Raw genomic sequence first — 14,485 nt, forward strand, 5'->3', positions numbered from 1 at the left:
GTACCTGCAGCATGCGCTCCTGCTCTTGCTGCCACCTTTCCTGACGCTTTCGCTCCTCATCCGGGTCCCAAGACCAGCGGTCACCCCGTCTGGCCTGAGGCAACACCGGGACTGACACCTGATGGACCCCAACAAACACACACACCCGCACATACACACACGAATCAACATGCACAAATACACACACAGCACACAAATATTCATGCACACGTTCACACACACAAACCGACCAACATTCACACACAAACACACATAATCTCATCCAACCATGAAGCCAAGGTGATCAATCGATTGATATGGCCCCGACACGCGCTCACACACACCAACACCAGTGTACACACACATCCACCACAGGAGAAGAAGGAGGGACGGGAGGAGACAGAAATAGTTGGTCTACCACAACAGCACTACTCCAATGCTAGCCAAAGGACTCCTACTAAGGAGAGAGAAGACAGAGAAAGAGACAGATGAGCTCAAAGGAAAATGAAAGCAGTCTCGGCCGTTTTCTACAGCATCCTCATCTGGCATGCTACAGAACAGCTCTGTGTGTCCTATGATACATAGAAGAGCTTTGCAATCTGACACAGTGAGTTCACAGAACTGCACTTACAACTAATGCCTGAAAATGATGATGAGATCTTGCTAACAAACCACTTTATGGGGCTGTGAGATACGATAGCCTAGTTTCTAAATGTAAACTATGCAGGCTTGTTAAGTGTTGAACACTGCTAATAAAAGGCTGAGATGCAGTCAGTCTTATCATATTTTTGTTGGTTTGGGTCGGGTTTCCATTTAGATGAAAGGCTTTTTATAACCCTGGTGATGTTTCCTCAACATTTTGTGTAATTTGTTTTAATTTTTTCATGAATTCTTATGTTTTTAGCATTTGACTTCTGTTTTATCTCTGTGTACATGCAGTGTGTTAAAATAAAACGCTGTAACCCAGGAGATGATAAGCCAGATGAGAAGTAGTTAAAAAGATTTTCAGAGTCTGACGGCAAAATATCATGTAGTCAGGTGATGCTTTTTACTCACGTTTCCACGGCGGTCCTTCTCCATCTCCTCTGTGGAGGAAGTGTGACAGGGATGATCGGTTAGCATACAATTTAAACAAACATTTTGGATGCAGGTGATGAAACTAAATGCCTTTTGATGGGGCAAATATGGAGAAAACACACCATGTGCTGGTTTGACAATCTAAGGAGTAAAGATGCTGATGAAAGAAAACAAAGAGAGAGACCAATGACAGAAAACTAGTCCACCAAGAGCAACATCTTACAAAGCCTTACCCTTCAGCTTTTATTTTGATGTTTGATGTATTTAGCAAAAATTGAAACTTTTTAAAAAAATCACTCTTGGTAAGAGTGATCCAGATGTTGAGGGAGGCTTTATGTTGTAGCTTTTGGTGGAAAAGCTAGCAATGTAGCACACTGAGGCAAACATAAAACAGATCATTTAAAAAGATAAGTAGGTCACACCTTAGTAGGTCATCCATGATCATGTTCAGAAACTGTCATAGGTGACCTACTTCACTGGATGTTTTGGAAAGACCCTCCTGAATATGCATCCCAATAAACATGATGATCCTAACATGAATCAAAGTCAAGCACACTCTTTAACAATGACAGACAGGCTGATGACTGGAGCAACTCTGCATTTCTTTCATTGGAAACAGTTGTAGTACAAATGAGGAACTTCATACGACATGTAAAACAGAGAGAGAGCACATCATCATCATCATCATCATCCACAGCACTCAGGAAATCAGTGAACACAAGAGATGGGACTGAAGGGCTGTTGTCTAACCCTTGAAGAAACAACAGGGAAACCCTGTGCATTCAGTGCCCGGGGACGGAAACATGAGCTCCACCGATGAATGAAGGAGTTTACCTGGCGGAGCGAAGAAGTCCCAGCGTAACTTAGGGTTGCTGGTTGCCAGTGGAGACCTGATACTGTTTGCAAACTCTATAGCGAAATAAAAAAATATGTGGGTGGAAGGAAAGGAGGGAATGAGGGAAGGAAGGGAGGGGAGAGGAGTGATAAGGGACAGAGAGATGTCAAAACCAGGAGTAGGTATGGACATCAAAAGAATTGGGGAAGGTTTTTGTAGTTTTGCTCCTGTGCTAAATGAACTGCAGCTGGAAAACAGTCTTAAGTCAGAGGCTGTTCGCAGATTTAGTAAAAAGTCAACTTTTTTACTTTCTTACTCCACCAGAATTTCAAGACAATCCTAACTTGAGGGCAAAAAGGTCAGAATAAATAAAATAAAAGAACAACAAAGCAGGGCTGGAAAGGTAATAGTTGACCCCTTTTGTGCATGTTTTTCTTTGATCTCAGGACTAATTAGATTGTGTGCCTGTCTACATTGTGAAAAGGGGACTCAGTGTAAGAGACAATTAGAAATCATTGTTAACAGATAAGAAAGGTGAAGCAGGAGTTTGTGCAGGTTGCCAAAGTAAGTTGCAAGAGCGATGTACACATCAAACTCAGAAAGCAAGGAGATGTATGGAAAAGAAGCTGCTGGCTTGGGATTTGGATGTGAGTAGTTCACTGACCTGCTGTTACTTCCATTGGTGGGTGATATCCAAATGCTCCTGGTGTGGATAAGCTTGGTGCATTCTCTCTTTCCTGTGATGTCTCATGGGAGCGGGGAACATTCGCCTGCAGAGAGATTCAAAGACCGTCCGTGGGTGGTTGTTTCTCTGGATGTGTTTGATGGCAACAGTTAACACTGGTTTAGTCAGCAGCCTCACCTTTAAAGTTACTGGCTGACTTTGCTGTGTGCTGACTCCTGACTGGACAAGGTTGGAGATCAGTTCATTTTCAGTTTTTTCTTGTTCTTGTTTGGCTTCTGAAAAACCACAGACAACACAGTTTTATCACTGCTGGTAAAATCATATCACAACCAATTTCTTTCTTCATGTTTTTCAAAATTTGCAGGTCCTGTAATGATGCCAGTCTATAAGCAACCACAGGGGGTCAGTATAGTAACGTGCTGTTCAGACCTGCAGGTGGCATTTGATGAGCTGCAGTACTAGACTTCTCCTCTGGAGCAGCTCCTGACTGGCTTCTTGTCTTCCCAAAGCTTTCTTCTGGCTTCTGCAGCTCCTATAAGGGTCACAGATAGTTTCCAAGATGAATAATGAACTAACCAAGCCTGAGATGAAGAAGCATGTGCGGTGCATCAGGTATTTGTGGAAAAAAAAGCATCTTAAGTCAAAAAGTAGATTATAGCACTAGTGCTGGATTTACACTTCTTGAACAAGTCACACTGGTATCTTCTTAAACGTTTTTCAACACTGCTGTAAGAAAAGGACGGGAATGCAAATAACTGAATGCATGCACACAGAAACATGCATGCATGTGCAACAACAGACAGATGTGTTTCAGTTCCAAACAGGCTCATTCACTAATTCAGGGCTTTTTCTTTCTTTCTGCCCCCAGAAAACTGATTTGATTTCCAGACTGAGTTAAGTTTATGTTACTAAACCTACTCAGTTTTTCATTGAGGGCTACAATTAAATAGTAATACCTACAAAATAACTGCTGACATGAGAGCAAAGTAGATTCAGTTTAGGACCTTTCTTCTACACCAATCACCTGTTTTTAATTACACTGAATTTAAAGGTCTATTTTCAGATTTTATTATAATTGACTATAAAACCATCATAATCCTGACCGATGGGAGCGAGGTTGGCCGACTGGGTGGTGTTGAATGCTCGACGACTTTCTCTTCATGGACGTCCTTAGAAGCCGGTTCTGTGCCACTTTGTGTCTCCTCGGCCTTTGTTGACACAGGGCTTTCTCCTCTAGTCGAGGCGTGTGGACTGTGTGTGGGCGAGGCTGCTGACGAGGGAGCAGCTACAGTGCTGTTGCTGGTGTGGGAAGGGGATGCCTGGAAACGAGGAGGAGATTCCCTTCCTTGACTCTCAGGCGTGGTGGGAGCATCAACATTTCCTATGTCGCCGTTGACTCGGAGCAAACCATCCGCCTAAATCGGAAGAGAACAGGTTTAATATTGGCTTTACGTATGCACTGCGCAGTTCAAAGAGAGGCTTTGACAGACTTAATGTCTAGACCTTGGATGTACCTGGATGTTCCTTGCCTTCTACCTAGAGATGGATTATCTCACCAAGAATCTATATCATGATAAATTTAATGCAGGCTTTATTTAATACACCAATCCTGTTTTGTATTGGCTCACTTCTGATATGTTCGCCCTGATTAAGTACAATATGACCAAGATTTGGACTCGAGGATGATGTGAATGGTTTATTAAATTTCTCTTTAAATGAATATTGTCGCTAAGGGATTCTGGACTATTTATTTATTCAACATTGATTGAATATGAGTAAATTTGCATCTGCAGGAGACTTGTAATGTTTAGAATTTGTTAAATTTAGTTTTTTTCCCAACCCTAATGACGACCAAAAAATTTTAATAAACCCCACGGCAAAAAAGCCCACATCCTCATTTGTGGTCATTACCAGCATCTCATCTCTGTTCGTTGTTAACTATTCATCCAGCTCACAACAGCATGCTGGCCTCGATGACAAAGAGGCACTAATGTATGTGTGAGGAGCTCCCAGTGAGCGGTAACTTAAGACACAGCGGTGGAGTTGGGTGAATGCAGGCTCTCAGTCTGCCCCCCGACGCCTCCACCTTCTCATCCCTCTCCTAGCAGCCTGTGTGGGCCCTCTTTGTCCGCCGGGATCCCACTTCACATTGAGAGGGCCCTACTTGTCAACTTCTTAAGTCAATAGGGAACAGAGGGCTCCATTCAAAGCCGGGCTCCGCTCAGACTCCTGACAAGACATTCCAGAAAAGCGCTCAGCTCCATTAGGTCTGGTAATAACCTGCCACTCCCTCCCTGCCACACCAAAACATAAGATCTCATTTTGAATATTCCCATCTGGCAACTTTTCCAGAAGAAAAGGAAATAGACCCTGCTGAGAGTCCTTTGAGCTAAATTGAAACATTACATGCTTCTTCTGGGAGGGGAAGTCTTGTGTTTTCCTAGAAACCAGCCGGCTCATCACCATGGTGGTTCTGTGGCATTCTAATGTAACTGCCAAGAGAGCTGGAGGGGAATTTACCCACCAGTCTGTGAGGAGGGCAGCCAACGCGGGGAAGTAACCTCATGTAAAGCGGTCAAGACCTCAACCGTGCCCTCTGCAAAGCCGCTGTGGTGCCACTAACTGAATCTCAATCATTTCATGGATGTATGAAGAGAACTTCATCATTGCTGTGTAAGGAACATCAGTAAGGCAACACTGTGGGCTGTAGTCTAGTACGGAGATTTTACTGCTGCAACCAGACAGCAAGCAACAATTGCATGGCCTTTACAGCAACAATAATGCATTAACTTCTGGCATGTGATCTGTTGAGACAATGACAAGTATTTCAGAGTCAGCCTCACCTTGCTGGGACATGGTTCAGCCGCTGTGGGTCGAGACTGGAAGTAAGGCTTGGGTGTCACCAAAGGCACCGGTTTGGGCGACAGGCCTCGGGTGGATGGCGGCTCAGACGAGCGAGAGCGGATCTGGGGCCGTTGGTGTGAGGAGTCTTTTGGAAACTCCTCGATTCGCGCCTCTAGTGTGGATGTGAACTTTGGAGCAGGGGCAGACTGCTGGCGCAGATATCTCATGGGCCCGTTGGGGTCCATGTCGAAGGGGTCTGGGGTCGTTGGGGAGGCGGACAGGGAGGGGGAGAGAGGGAAGGGTGAGCAGGGAAAGGAGGGATCGGCAGATATGCTGCGGTCCAGGAGCTTTGGCAGCTGCAGGCGTTCAAGGACTGTTTCACTGATGGAGAAACGCTGGGCGTAACGCTGGAGGATGGCTGATGCCTCCTCTGGGGTTCTGGCTCTTCTGTACGCATTGCGTAGATCCTCCTCACGACGCTCCCTGTTGAAGATGGAAGAAGGCACAGAGGGGATAAAACAAACCAGCTGTGTAAAATTTGAAGCAACTAATATGACACTGTTTGAGTTACAGGAAATAAGTCTGAACTTTGCTCCTCTTTATTGGCAGTTGATATGACAAGTGATTCATCGTGCGCACAATTTTTTAAAGGTTTAGCATTTTTGATCTTAATACTTTAAGAAATCACACAGTAAATCTTGTGAAGCAAAGGAAATGACGGTTTTGTGTTACGCTATGTTTATGGACTTTCAGGTAGTTAGCATAGGTAGCAGCAACAAAGAAACAAGAAACACACAGACCTTGTGGCAGAAACGCCAGAAACTCCAAAAGTAGGAGTGTAGAGCTATACTATATATACTATATATACTATAGCAGTGACTACACTGGATGACTGGATTTCAAACCATTTTTGAAATACATTTAATCAAAGATTACATTTTCTCTGTGGGAGACCTACTTAAATGAGGAGTCGCTGGCACCTTTGTGCCCACTAACAGGAACCAGAATAAACAATACATTCTCTTCTTTGTTTTCCAGTTTTCCATTACACGACTGGTGTTTTGTACATTCAGTTTTTGTTTTTTTAGTTGAATACAAATGCACACGTTCATACTGAACATCCTGTTTGTGTGTATTTCACCTACTTGTCCTCCACTATCTCTCTGTAAGTCTTGATGCTTCTCCTCCTCCTCTCGATGGTGTCTCCTGACATCAACTGCTCCATCATCTTCCTCTCCTCCTCCTTCTTGATTAGGTCCTGGGAAATACTCCTCCTTCGATTTTTCCATCGGGCCAGGTCCTGACACACACAGAGAGATTGGAAGAGTTTCAGTTTAAAGTGAACCATGGCGGGAGGGTTTGTCTCTACTGCGCTGTGAGACCTGATGCACTGCCGTGGCCCTAGAAAGCTGATTTAAGTTGTTTAACTGGGGCAGAGAAAAAGATATTGCTAGAGTTTGCGCATCGGCCTGCAGCCACTAAAATCACTGCATGTAACTGATAAACTCCTGACACAATGAAGGCTAGAAACACAAACCGTGCAGATGAGACAAAACTCTACTCTGAGTTAAAAACCCATCTCTATTCAGGAAAAACAGATGAGAAAAAAAATTCATCTTCAATGCAAAAGAAATGAGAAGAGTCACGTTATGTCAAACAAATCAGAAACACTCACGTCCTGCCAGTGATCATCCTCTTCCTTCATCTTGTTGTACTGGTTGTGCATCAGTTCATGACGCACCTGACTGTGGGGCTGTAAACTGGCCTCCTCCTCACCACGCATGTCGATCATACTCACACTTCTGGATGGAGGAGGGAGAAAGACAGAGAACATGGATCATGAAAACCATGTGTTGACATCACTTCCAGAATAGGTCACGGTTTTGATTTTCCAGTTTTTTTTATAATGCTACGAGTGATTCTTTGAATTTCCCTATGTCTGTACTGTAAGTACATATGTTTGCATAATGGTGTGCTTATGTTTTCACATGATCTGTGGACACCTCACCTAAAACACCTAAAAACCTGACCTTTTCCGAGACTGAGCAGTGACCAAAAAACGAGCACTGACAAATCATTCTCTGCTGTATTCAAACTCTGTTTATGCAGTAGCATCAAAGAAAACACGTCATCCACAAAATAACAGTATCATATCAATCCATCAATCAGTCATGATAGAAAGAAAAGAGAACCTGGTTTAGTACAGAAACCAAAATAAGATGCATTTTTTAGACGTCATGAATGAAAAACTGTGCATCCTCAAATGTAACCACAGTTATTAATGACTTCAAACTACCTGCCCCTCATTTCTCCAATATTTCACCCTTTGGGCAAGTAATTTAACTTTGGCTTGTTCTTTTGTATGATCCCATACTGTTTCATGTCACATTCAAAGGTCTTTTCAACAGGAAATGCATCACATTAAAGATGTTAAGATGTGACTTAATGGGAGCTTTGAAAATATCAGCTTCAGGTTCAGGTACCTGAGGCTGATATTTTGCTGGTTGTAAAACTTTTACTAACATGTATGAGATGCAACAACCAGTCAGTAATGTGAAAGCATCCATTTTCAGATTGCACACAAGGCAGTTAAGTGCAGCCTTATTGTTAGGAGCATGTAGTTTCCTGGTTGGTAATGGACATACAAACATACAAATGTGCCGCTTTGCTTCAAATGAGAGCAGGAGCAGTATCAAACATTACAATTTTCTGACTTTTACAGTGCTCCCTCATGGTCAAACATTTTATGGACCCACTGGTCATTGGGTGAACCAAAGAAACGTAACAGGAGGAAGGTTTCAATCCAGGAGATGACTGACATGTCATTTTATTTTAAATGTTTTCGTCAGTGGGATGGGTGGAGCTAAAGGTGTAATCTATGAATGTATCAGTGCAATGCTGAATAACTATCTGCTCCACTAAATCAAAACTTTTACACAAACATGCATTCGAGTCTTCTCCTGGTTTTGAATCCTCTCTCCTGCTTTCGGAAAAGCAGCACATTTGGCATTAGCTTGTTGAAGAAGATTACCATGATGACATTTCATTGGGATGGTGTTTGAAATGGTTGTGTTACATGAAACATGCAGCTGGCAGAAGCAGTGAAGTGATGCCGAAGCAGCACAGTTTAGTAAATCCTCTCCACAGTCACGACTGCAGGCACATGAATAAATCTGGGAGGAAAGGATGTCGCCAGACAAAAAGGCAAAAAAGCATGTCCAGTAGTTACATTGAAAACATATTTTCATGATATTTCAGAACAGTTGGGACATTGTTAAGGTGCACTATCAAAAATGTCCACCTTGACAAGTCATGTGACGTACTATTTTTTATCTAACTGATACAAGTAGGAAAAATCTGCTTAACTGGGAGAGATTTTTGTTTTCTATGCAAAGAAAATTGTGTTATTTGTGTTAGGGGTTACCCTGAATCACATAAGATCAGCTTGTTAAAATGTAGTGATAAGTCAGCCCTCAGATAAAGTACTAATTAATGACAATCAGTTTGTGGAATTCCAGTTCCACATGGGGGGCCATTCTAAGAGATTTTAGAGAAGAGTGCACTTCCGTGGAAAATATTATTCTCTTTTAAATTTTCTTTCATTGGAAGACAGTCAAACATAAAGTCATTAAAAACTGGCAAAAAAATATTTGCTCATGTGACAATCAAACAAAGACAACACAAAAAAATTCAAACAGAATGTAAGGTTGTTGTCAATGGCTTCAAGACAGTTCATTAAAGTGCCTTGACCTTCAGCAGATTTTCCCACTTGCATAATGAAAAAGTCAATTCTGACACTAAATGAATGATTAAATGGCTTATTGAGTGGGGCTTTGTTTTGTCGCGCAGAGCAGCGCTGGGCAAGACAGCTGAGCCTCTGAGTGGTAAAAGGACAACTTACTGTGGGTCATCTGACACACTATGTGAGCGGCTGAATCTACAGAAGGCAGAGAGCATGGAGAGAGAGCACAATCACAAATGAATACAAGTACACTCAACAGAGAACGTGAATATTAAAACATAGTGATGGAACACCTGATTGATAGCGACAGGGTAACATACAATGATGTGATCACGGCTGACAATGAGTTCATTATGACAGATCAAATACAGACTATGCACCAGCTAACACTGATTAATGAAGCTTTAAACAAGTTGGCCTGGTGGTTTTGTGTCTATGCACAAATAAATTGTTAGTTTCTGAGTTTAATGGTTATCCTCAAACGAAGCACAAGGGGGCAGTCTTAACCATAACACAGCCAGAGCAGAGCAGAAGACAAGTTTACTGCATCATTGCAAACCAAAACACTGCTAGCATACAACAAATGCATATGGCAATGATCTAAGACAGCAGCTGACACCTAAATATAAAAAAAAATAGGCACATGCATCTTTCATTAGACAGCACAAGAGCAACATCAAGGATGTGGCTTTCGCTCTGTCTGTGACCACCACTTGTAGATTTGGCCTTAACCACAAAGGTCTTCACACAGCCTTTTTTTTAATGGAGCTGCCTCTGTGATGTTGGAGGGGTGTGAGGGAAAGTGTGGCCTGTGGCTTCTCACCACAAGAGAACAAGGAGACTAAATTAAGAGAAGCCTGACTAAATCAAGACCAGATAGACTGTTTTCTAAGATGGCTATTTGCCATATGGTATGCTGTAGCAGAGGTCTATCTGCCATGTTTTTTGGAGGACAATGTCAGCCTGTGATACAGTGGGGCTTACAATAAAGCCAGTGTCATTTTACTGGCATGCATGGAATGGTGGATAATTGATTAATAGTTGGACCAATTTATGCATTCAAGAAATGCCAAATAAATAATTTTGCCTCAAATTGGATCAAATTCTATTCAGTGTCCACTGCTGTTATCCCCTAATTGGGTCTCCTGAAGAGATCAAAGGATGCAAACTCAAGTCATGCACAGTTAATCAAAGACCACAGTCTCAAACGTTTTTTTTCTTCTCCAAATGTCTTAACAGAAACAAAGCAGTTAAATGAAGAAAAAAATACATATTTTTAAGGTTTCCATGCATTCTCTGTACAATAACTGCTTTTTAGAAAACAATATCAATTTGCATTTGTGTAAAAAAGATCATGCAGTCTTGAGGTAGTTAAGTCATCCATATACGAGCATTGCGGTCTGAGGTCAAGGTCACATGCTGAGACTGAGTACTCATAAGGATCATTGGAATAGCAGATCCCTTGATTTTAACGTTGAATTATGTAGTTCTACTTCAAGGCGGTGGACATTCATAAAATGTAGTGTAGTTGCTGGACGGGGCTCACGTTGCTGGGAGACTGCTGTCCAACCACGATGTCCCTCCTTGTGGGTCCTCACTTTCACTCCGCGCCCTTCCCTTCCGTTGGCCTGTATCGGCCGATGCTGTTGTCGTGGTTGCTACGGCAGCGGGCACAGGAAGGAAGTGGGAGGGACTTAGAGTGGTGATGTGTTTGGGAGAGGCCAGGGCTTGGCGGCCCCGCTTCTCATCTCCCTCTGCTTCTGCGACCAACAGGGCACCAGTGACCCCCTTCCTCACAGCTGCCTCCTCCTGCTCCGTCAAAGGTGGATGTTTTCCGGATGTGATGACGGGACTTAGTGCAACCGAGGGGGTCGCGGTAGCATTTGCAGCTAGAGTCGTCGAATGGTGGAAGAGTTCCTCTGAGCACGAGCGTGCTGGAGTACTGCAGAAAGCAAAGCAAACTAAAACGTACTGCTGCCTGGTTATCATCTTATATCATCAGACAGCATTCCTGTGGAGGAGCCAAAATGGAGGTTTTTGAAGACATAAATCTAAGAAAATAGCATAGCATGGTCACAAATCCGGTCAGGGCAAAATGGATGTGAAAACAAATTGGAGTCTCAAAGCCAAAGCACAATTCACTGAATGTTCTGTTTGTCGTCCTGTGATGAACAGCTACATTTTGGGAGGATTATTATTAGATTGTAAATTCCCAGATTGCATGGCAGGGAGGGAAGGGCTGTGAAAAGGTCAGGCTTCAGTTCCAGCATGCTCAGGGTCAGGGAAGGAAGAAGACCTCATTTCCTTACATCCTGAGGGTGGGTCACATGCTCATGTTCCCAGTGAGTGTGTTTGTGTGAGTGTGCATACATACATTTTCATTTATAACTGCGGTACGTATCTGGAAGTGTGTTAACTGTGATGGGAAAGGTCAAGTGCGATATTACTGGAAACTAGATGGCACTGAATCGTATTTTCTTGGTCCGTGCTTGTTTTATTTCTAGATTTATATTTTTACCAATTTGAAAGGCATCATCAGGTATGTTTCTGTCACTCGGCTCAATTGCTGATTTAACTATTGAATAACACAGATCCTTCCAAATGTAACATTTCAATTTGACATTTCTTCTCAAGCTAAGAAACGTAGTAAGCAGCTAATACACCCACCACATTGCTGGATGTCACCTCTACTCTACTTCTATGTAAACAAACAGACAAAAACAACCATATCTGCAACAGACTGATTTTAAAAAAAGATGTTTCAACACAACTCTGATAGGCAACTGCAAACACTGATACTGTATGAAGATATTATTCAACTGTTCAACTGCTGGCAACACTAATATACACAAATTCCAGCCTCAGTTTTCTTCTGGAAAAAGGCAAGCTGTTACCAGCTAAAGAAGCTCATATCAAAGCCTTTTACAAACATCCGAGAAATCCCCCTTTCTTCCTTGGAATGCGGCTATACACAAGTCGGATTTCTACTGAGGATTCTTTTCACTCCCTTGAAACGCTGACAATCCAATCAATGCCATATCATCTGTGCCAGAAAAAGCTGGAAACTGGGCTGTGACTCTAATAACTCTCCAGCAGGACTGTGAATGAAACGTCTGCTGGACTAGGAAATAACATCGGATAGGGCCAGATTGTGAAATAACAACAGACACTTCAACTGACATTCTTCAAGAGAGCAACATTGTGATCACACATCATAGTGGACGTCTGCACTGTGAAATATACAACAGCATTGTGTCTTGATGGCTCAAAGTCCTCACCTTGTTACCTGACACCAACTGTAAAACGTGTGACCTCTGGCTGGCCTGCTGGGTAAAGACTCCGTTCAGTGCGTTCTACACGTAACTTAATTTAATTGAGAACTGAAACTCTTTGCTCTGGATAAGAACGGCACTGGAAATGATGATCTGGTAAAGAGGAAAAGAGCTGGATGGAAACACCAGCTGCAAAAACTGGAGCTGTTTTCTACAGACCTGAAGATTGTTCACAAAAGGTTCACAAAATTGTTCACAGTAAAGTATGTGGATTACTCTGATTAACTGGGACACTGTTTTTTGACAGATGTGCTGCTGCTGAGATTTTCAAGTGTGATTTTTCAGTGTTTTGAGTGGCACAAATAAACAGACTTGCACACTCACACGGCATTGCACTCAAAAAAAAAGCAAAAAAAACAAAGCAGCAGAAATATCGATCGACAACGATTTTGTTTTATTCCTCACAGTCTTCTTGCCGGCTCCTACACTGCCCACAATGCAACTCGACCGGTGTCAGTTTGGTCAGAGATCGGGTGTGTTATGCTAGTAGCAGCTAATGTAGCCTTGAAGCTCTAGCCTCTAGCAGAGATGAGGAGTGGGCTACAGAAGTCTGGTAAACTCACTTAATTCCAACTCCACACCCTCAGGTTTTTATTTGTTTTCAACCACAGCGTTGCCAGAAGATGTTTTTTCACAGTAGTACTCTTTAAGAGCTGTGATCAGACTTTGATGTGTCACAATCAACAGAGTCCCCCTTCAAGGACAATACCAACAATTTATCACTGGAAAAATATAAACAAATAATTTCAAATTTTCAGACAATCTATCATCTTTTAGATTTGGCTGATTTAGATGAACTATGAATCAGAAACATGTCAATAAAGAGGGATTTGGGCTGTTGATTTACAGTACTGAGAAAAACATATTGAGATGAAGACCTTTGCTCAGAAGCGACCATCAGGTGAGTTACAGTCTCCATGGGGGGCTCTGCATGGGGCTGGGGGAGGCTACAGGGCAGAGGCTCACTGCGTCTCCTTACGCCCGCCACATGGATGTCAATGCAAGGTGTGGAGGCAGTCTGCTCCCCTTCCTCCTCGTCCTTTTTAGCCTGGTTCTCCTTCTGAATCTGTATCTGGGGTTTGAGGGGCGGGGTGGGGGATGGGCTGGGGGACTCTCCAGCAGGGGCGTCTAAGCTAGGGATCTCATTTGGGCTGTTAAATTACCCATTCACACAACACACACAGGAACATGCAATCATGAAGTAAAATTAGCAACAATGACACGAGGATGAGCACGACATGATGGTTATGAGACAGGGGACACGTGAATATGAGGGAACAGTAGGTTCACACACGGGAGGTAAATGGAGGCAAGCGGGAAAGCACCATGACAGATGCAGAGAAAGGAGATGGAGAAACAAATGAATGCAAAATCAATCAATACTTGCATTTTGATGCACCGCATAACATGATGGATGAAGTTAACAACAAGGGGGAATGATTGGCAGCACACACTGGGTGGCAAACACAGGCACAACACACACACAGTACAGACTTCCCAACTGCATATGCACCCACACGCAGCAGTTTTTGGTAATGTAATGTAATTAGACCGCAGATGTTTGGATTTAATTAAATCTTTGATCTCCTGCTTCTGTTTGTGAACGCAGCTGAATAATGACATGTGCAAACCTTAAAACGATAACCTTCATAAACTAATTTCAGTTCAATTCTGACACTCCTCTACACTTCACACACACATCAACACTGCACTGATACTGGAACTGATCAAAGCACATTATGGATCCACTTAGCCCCCTGAAATGTGAAACCTCTACAGTGAGAGCCACTGACGATGAAATGCTTAACCGAATAAAAGCTGTGCCCGGCACTTGTGCCAAACCAAAAAATGCCAATAAGACCTTCAGACTTTAATCTGCCTCATTTTTGTCTACGTAGCATATTTTGATCTTTTGCTTCGTCAGAGTTAGAGCCAATGAAAATGCACATCTGGCCTCCATTAGCCACTCCCATATGTACAGTACTGGACAG

At 42.8% G+C, this 14,485-nt stretch overlaps 1 protein-coding gene across 8 annotated transcripts in view; it reads right to left on the reverse strand.

Annotated features, from left to right (window-relative positions):
* LOC121611185 (LIM and calponin homology domains-containing protein 1-like) overlaps nucleotides 1-14,485 on the reverse strand; it is an 87,433-nt gene that overhangs the window by 8,541 nt on the left and 64,407 nt on the right. For 3 of the 8 annotated variants that reach the window (XM_041943592.1, XM_041943600.1, XM_041943599.1), the window contains 12 exons: nucleotides 10,709-11,104; nucleotides 9,322-9,357; nucleotides 7,096-7,222; nucleotides 6,566-6,720; nucleotides 5,420-5,903; nucleotides 3,680-3,991; nucleotides 3,006-3,108; nucleotides 2,754-2,851; nucleotides 2,556-2,661; nucleotides 1,891-1,965; nucleotides 1,036-1,064; nucleotides 5-118 (listed from right to left, as the gene is read on the reverse strand). In XM_041943592.1, coding sequence (XP_041799526.1) covers nucleotides 5-118; nucleotides 1,036-1,064; nucleotides 1,891-1,965; nucleotides 2,556-2,661; nucleotides 2,754-2,851; nucleotides 3,006-3,108; nucleotides 3,680-3,991; nucleotides 5,420-5,903; nucleotides 6,566-6,720; nucleotides 7,096-7,222; nucleotides 9,322-9,357; nucleotides 10,709-11,104 — 2,035 coding nt within the window. The remainder of the gene's footprint in view (nucleotides 1-4; nucleotides 119-1,035; nucleotides 1,065-1,890; nucleotides 1,966-2,555; nucleotides 2,662-2,753; nucleotides 2,852-3,005; nucleotides 3,109-3,679; nucleotides 3,992-5,419; nucleotides 5,904-6,565; nucleotides 6,721-7,095; nucleotides 7,223-9,321; nucleotides 9,358-10,708; nucleotides 11,105-14,485) is intronic. The other 5 variants (XM_041943597.1, XM_041943593.1, XM_041943595.1 and 2 more) reach the window with 5 other exon arrangements.

The sequence above is a fragment of the Chelmon rostratus genome, chromosome 9 (assembly GCF_017976325.1).
Source record: "Chelmon rostratus isolate fCheRos1 chromosome 9, fCheRos1.pri, whole genome shotgun sequence".
NCBI classification, from domain to species: Eukaryota; Metazoa; Chordata; class Actinopteri; order Chaetodontiformes; family Chaetodontidae; genus Chelmon; species Chelmon rostratus.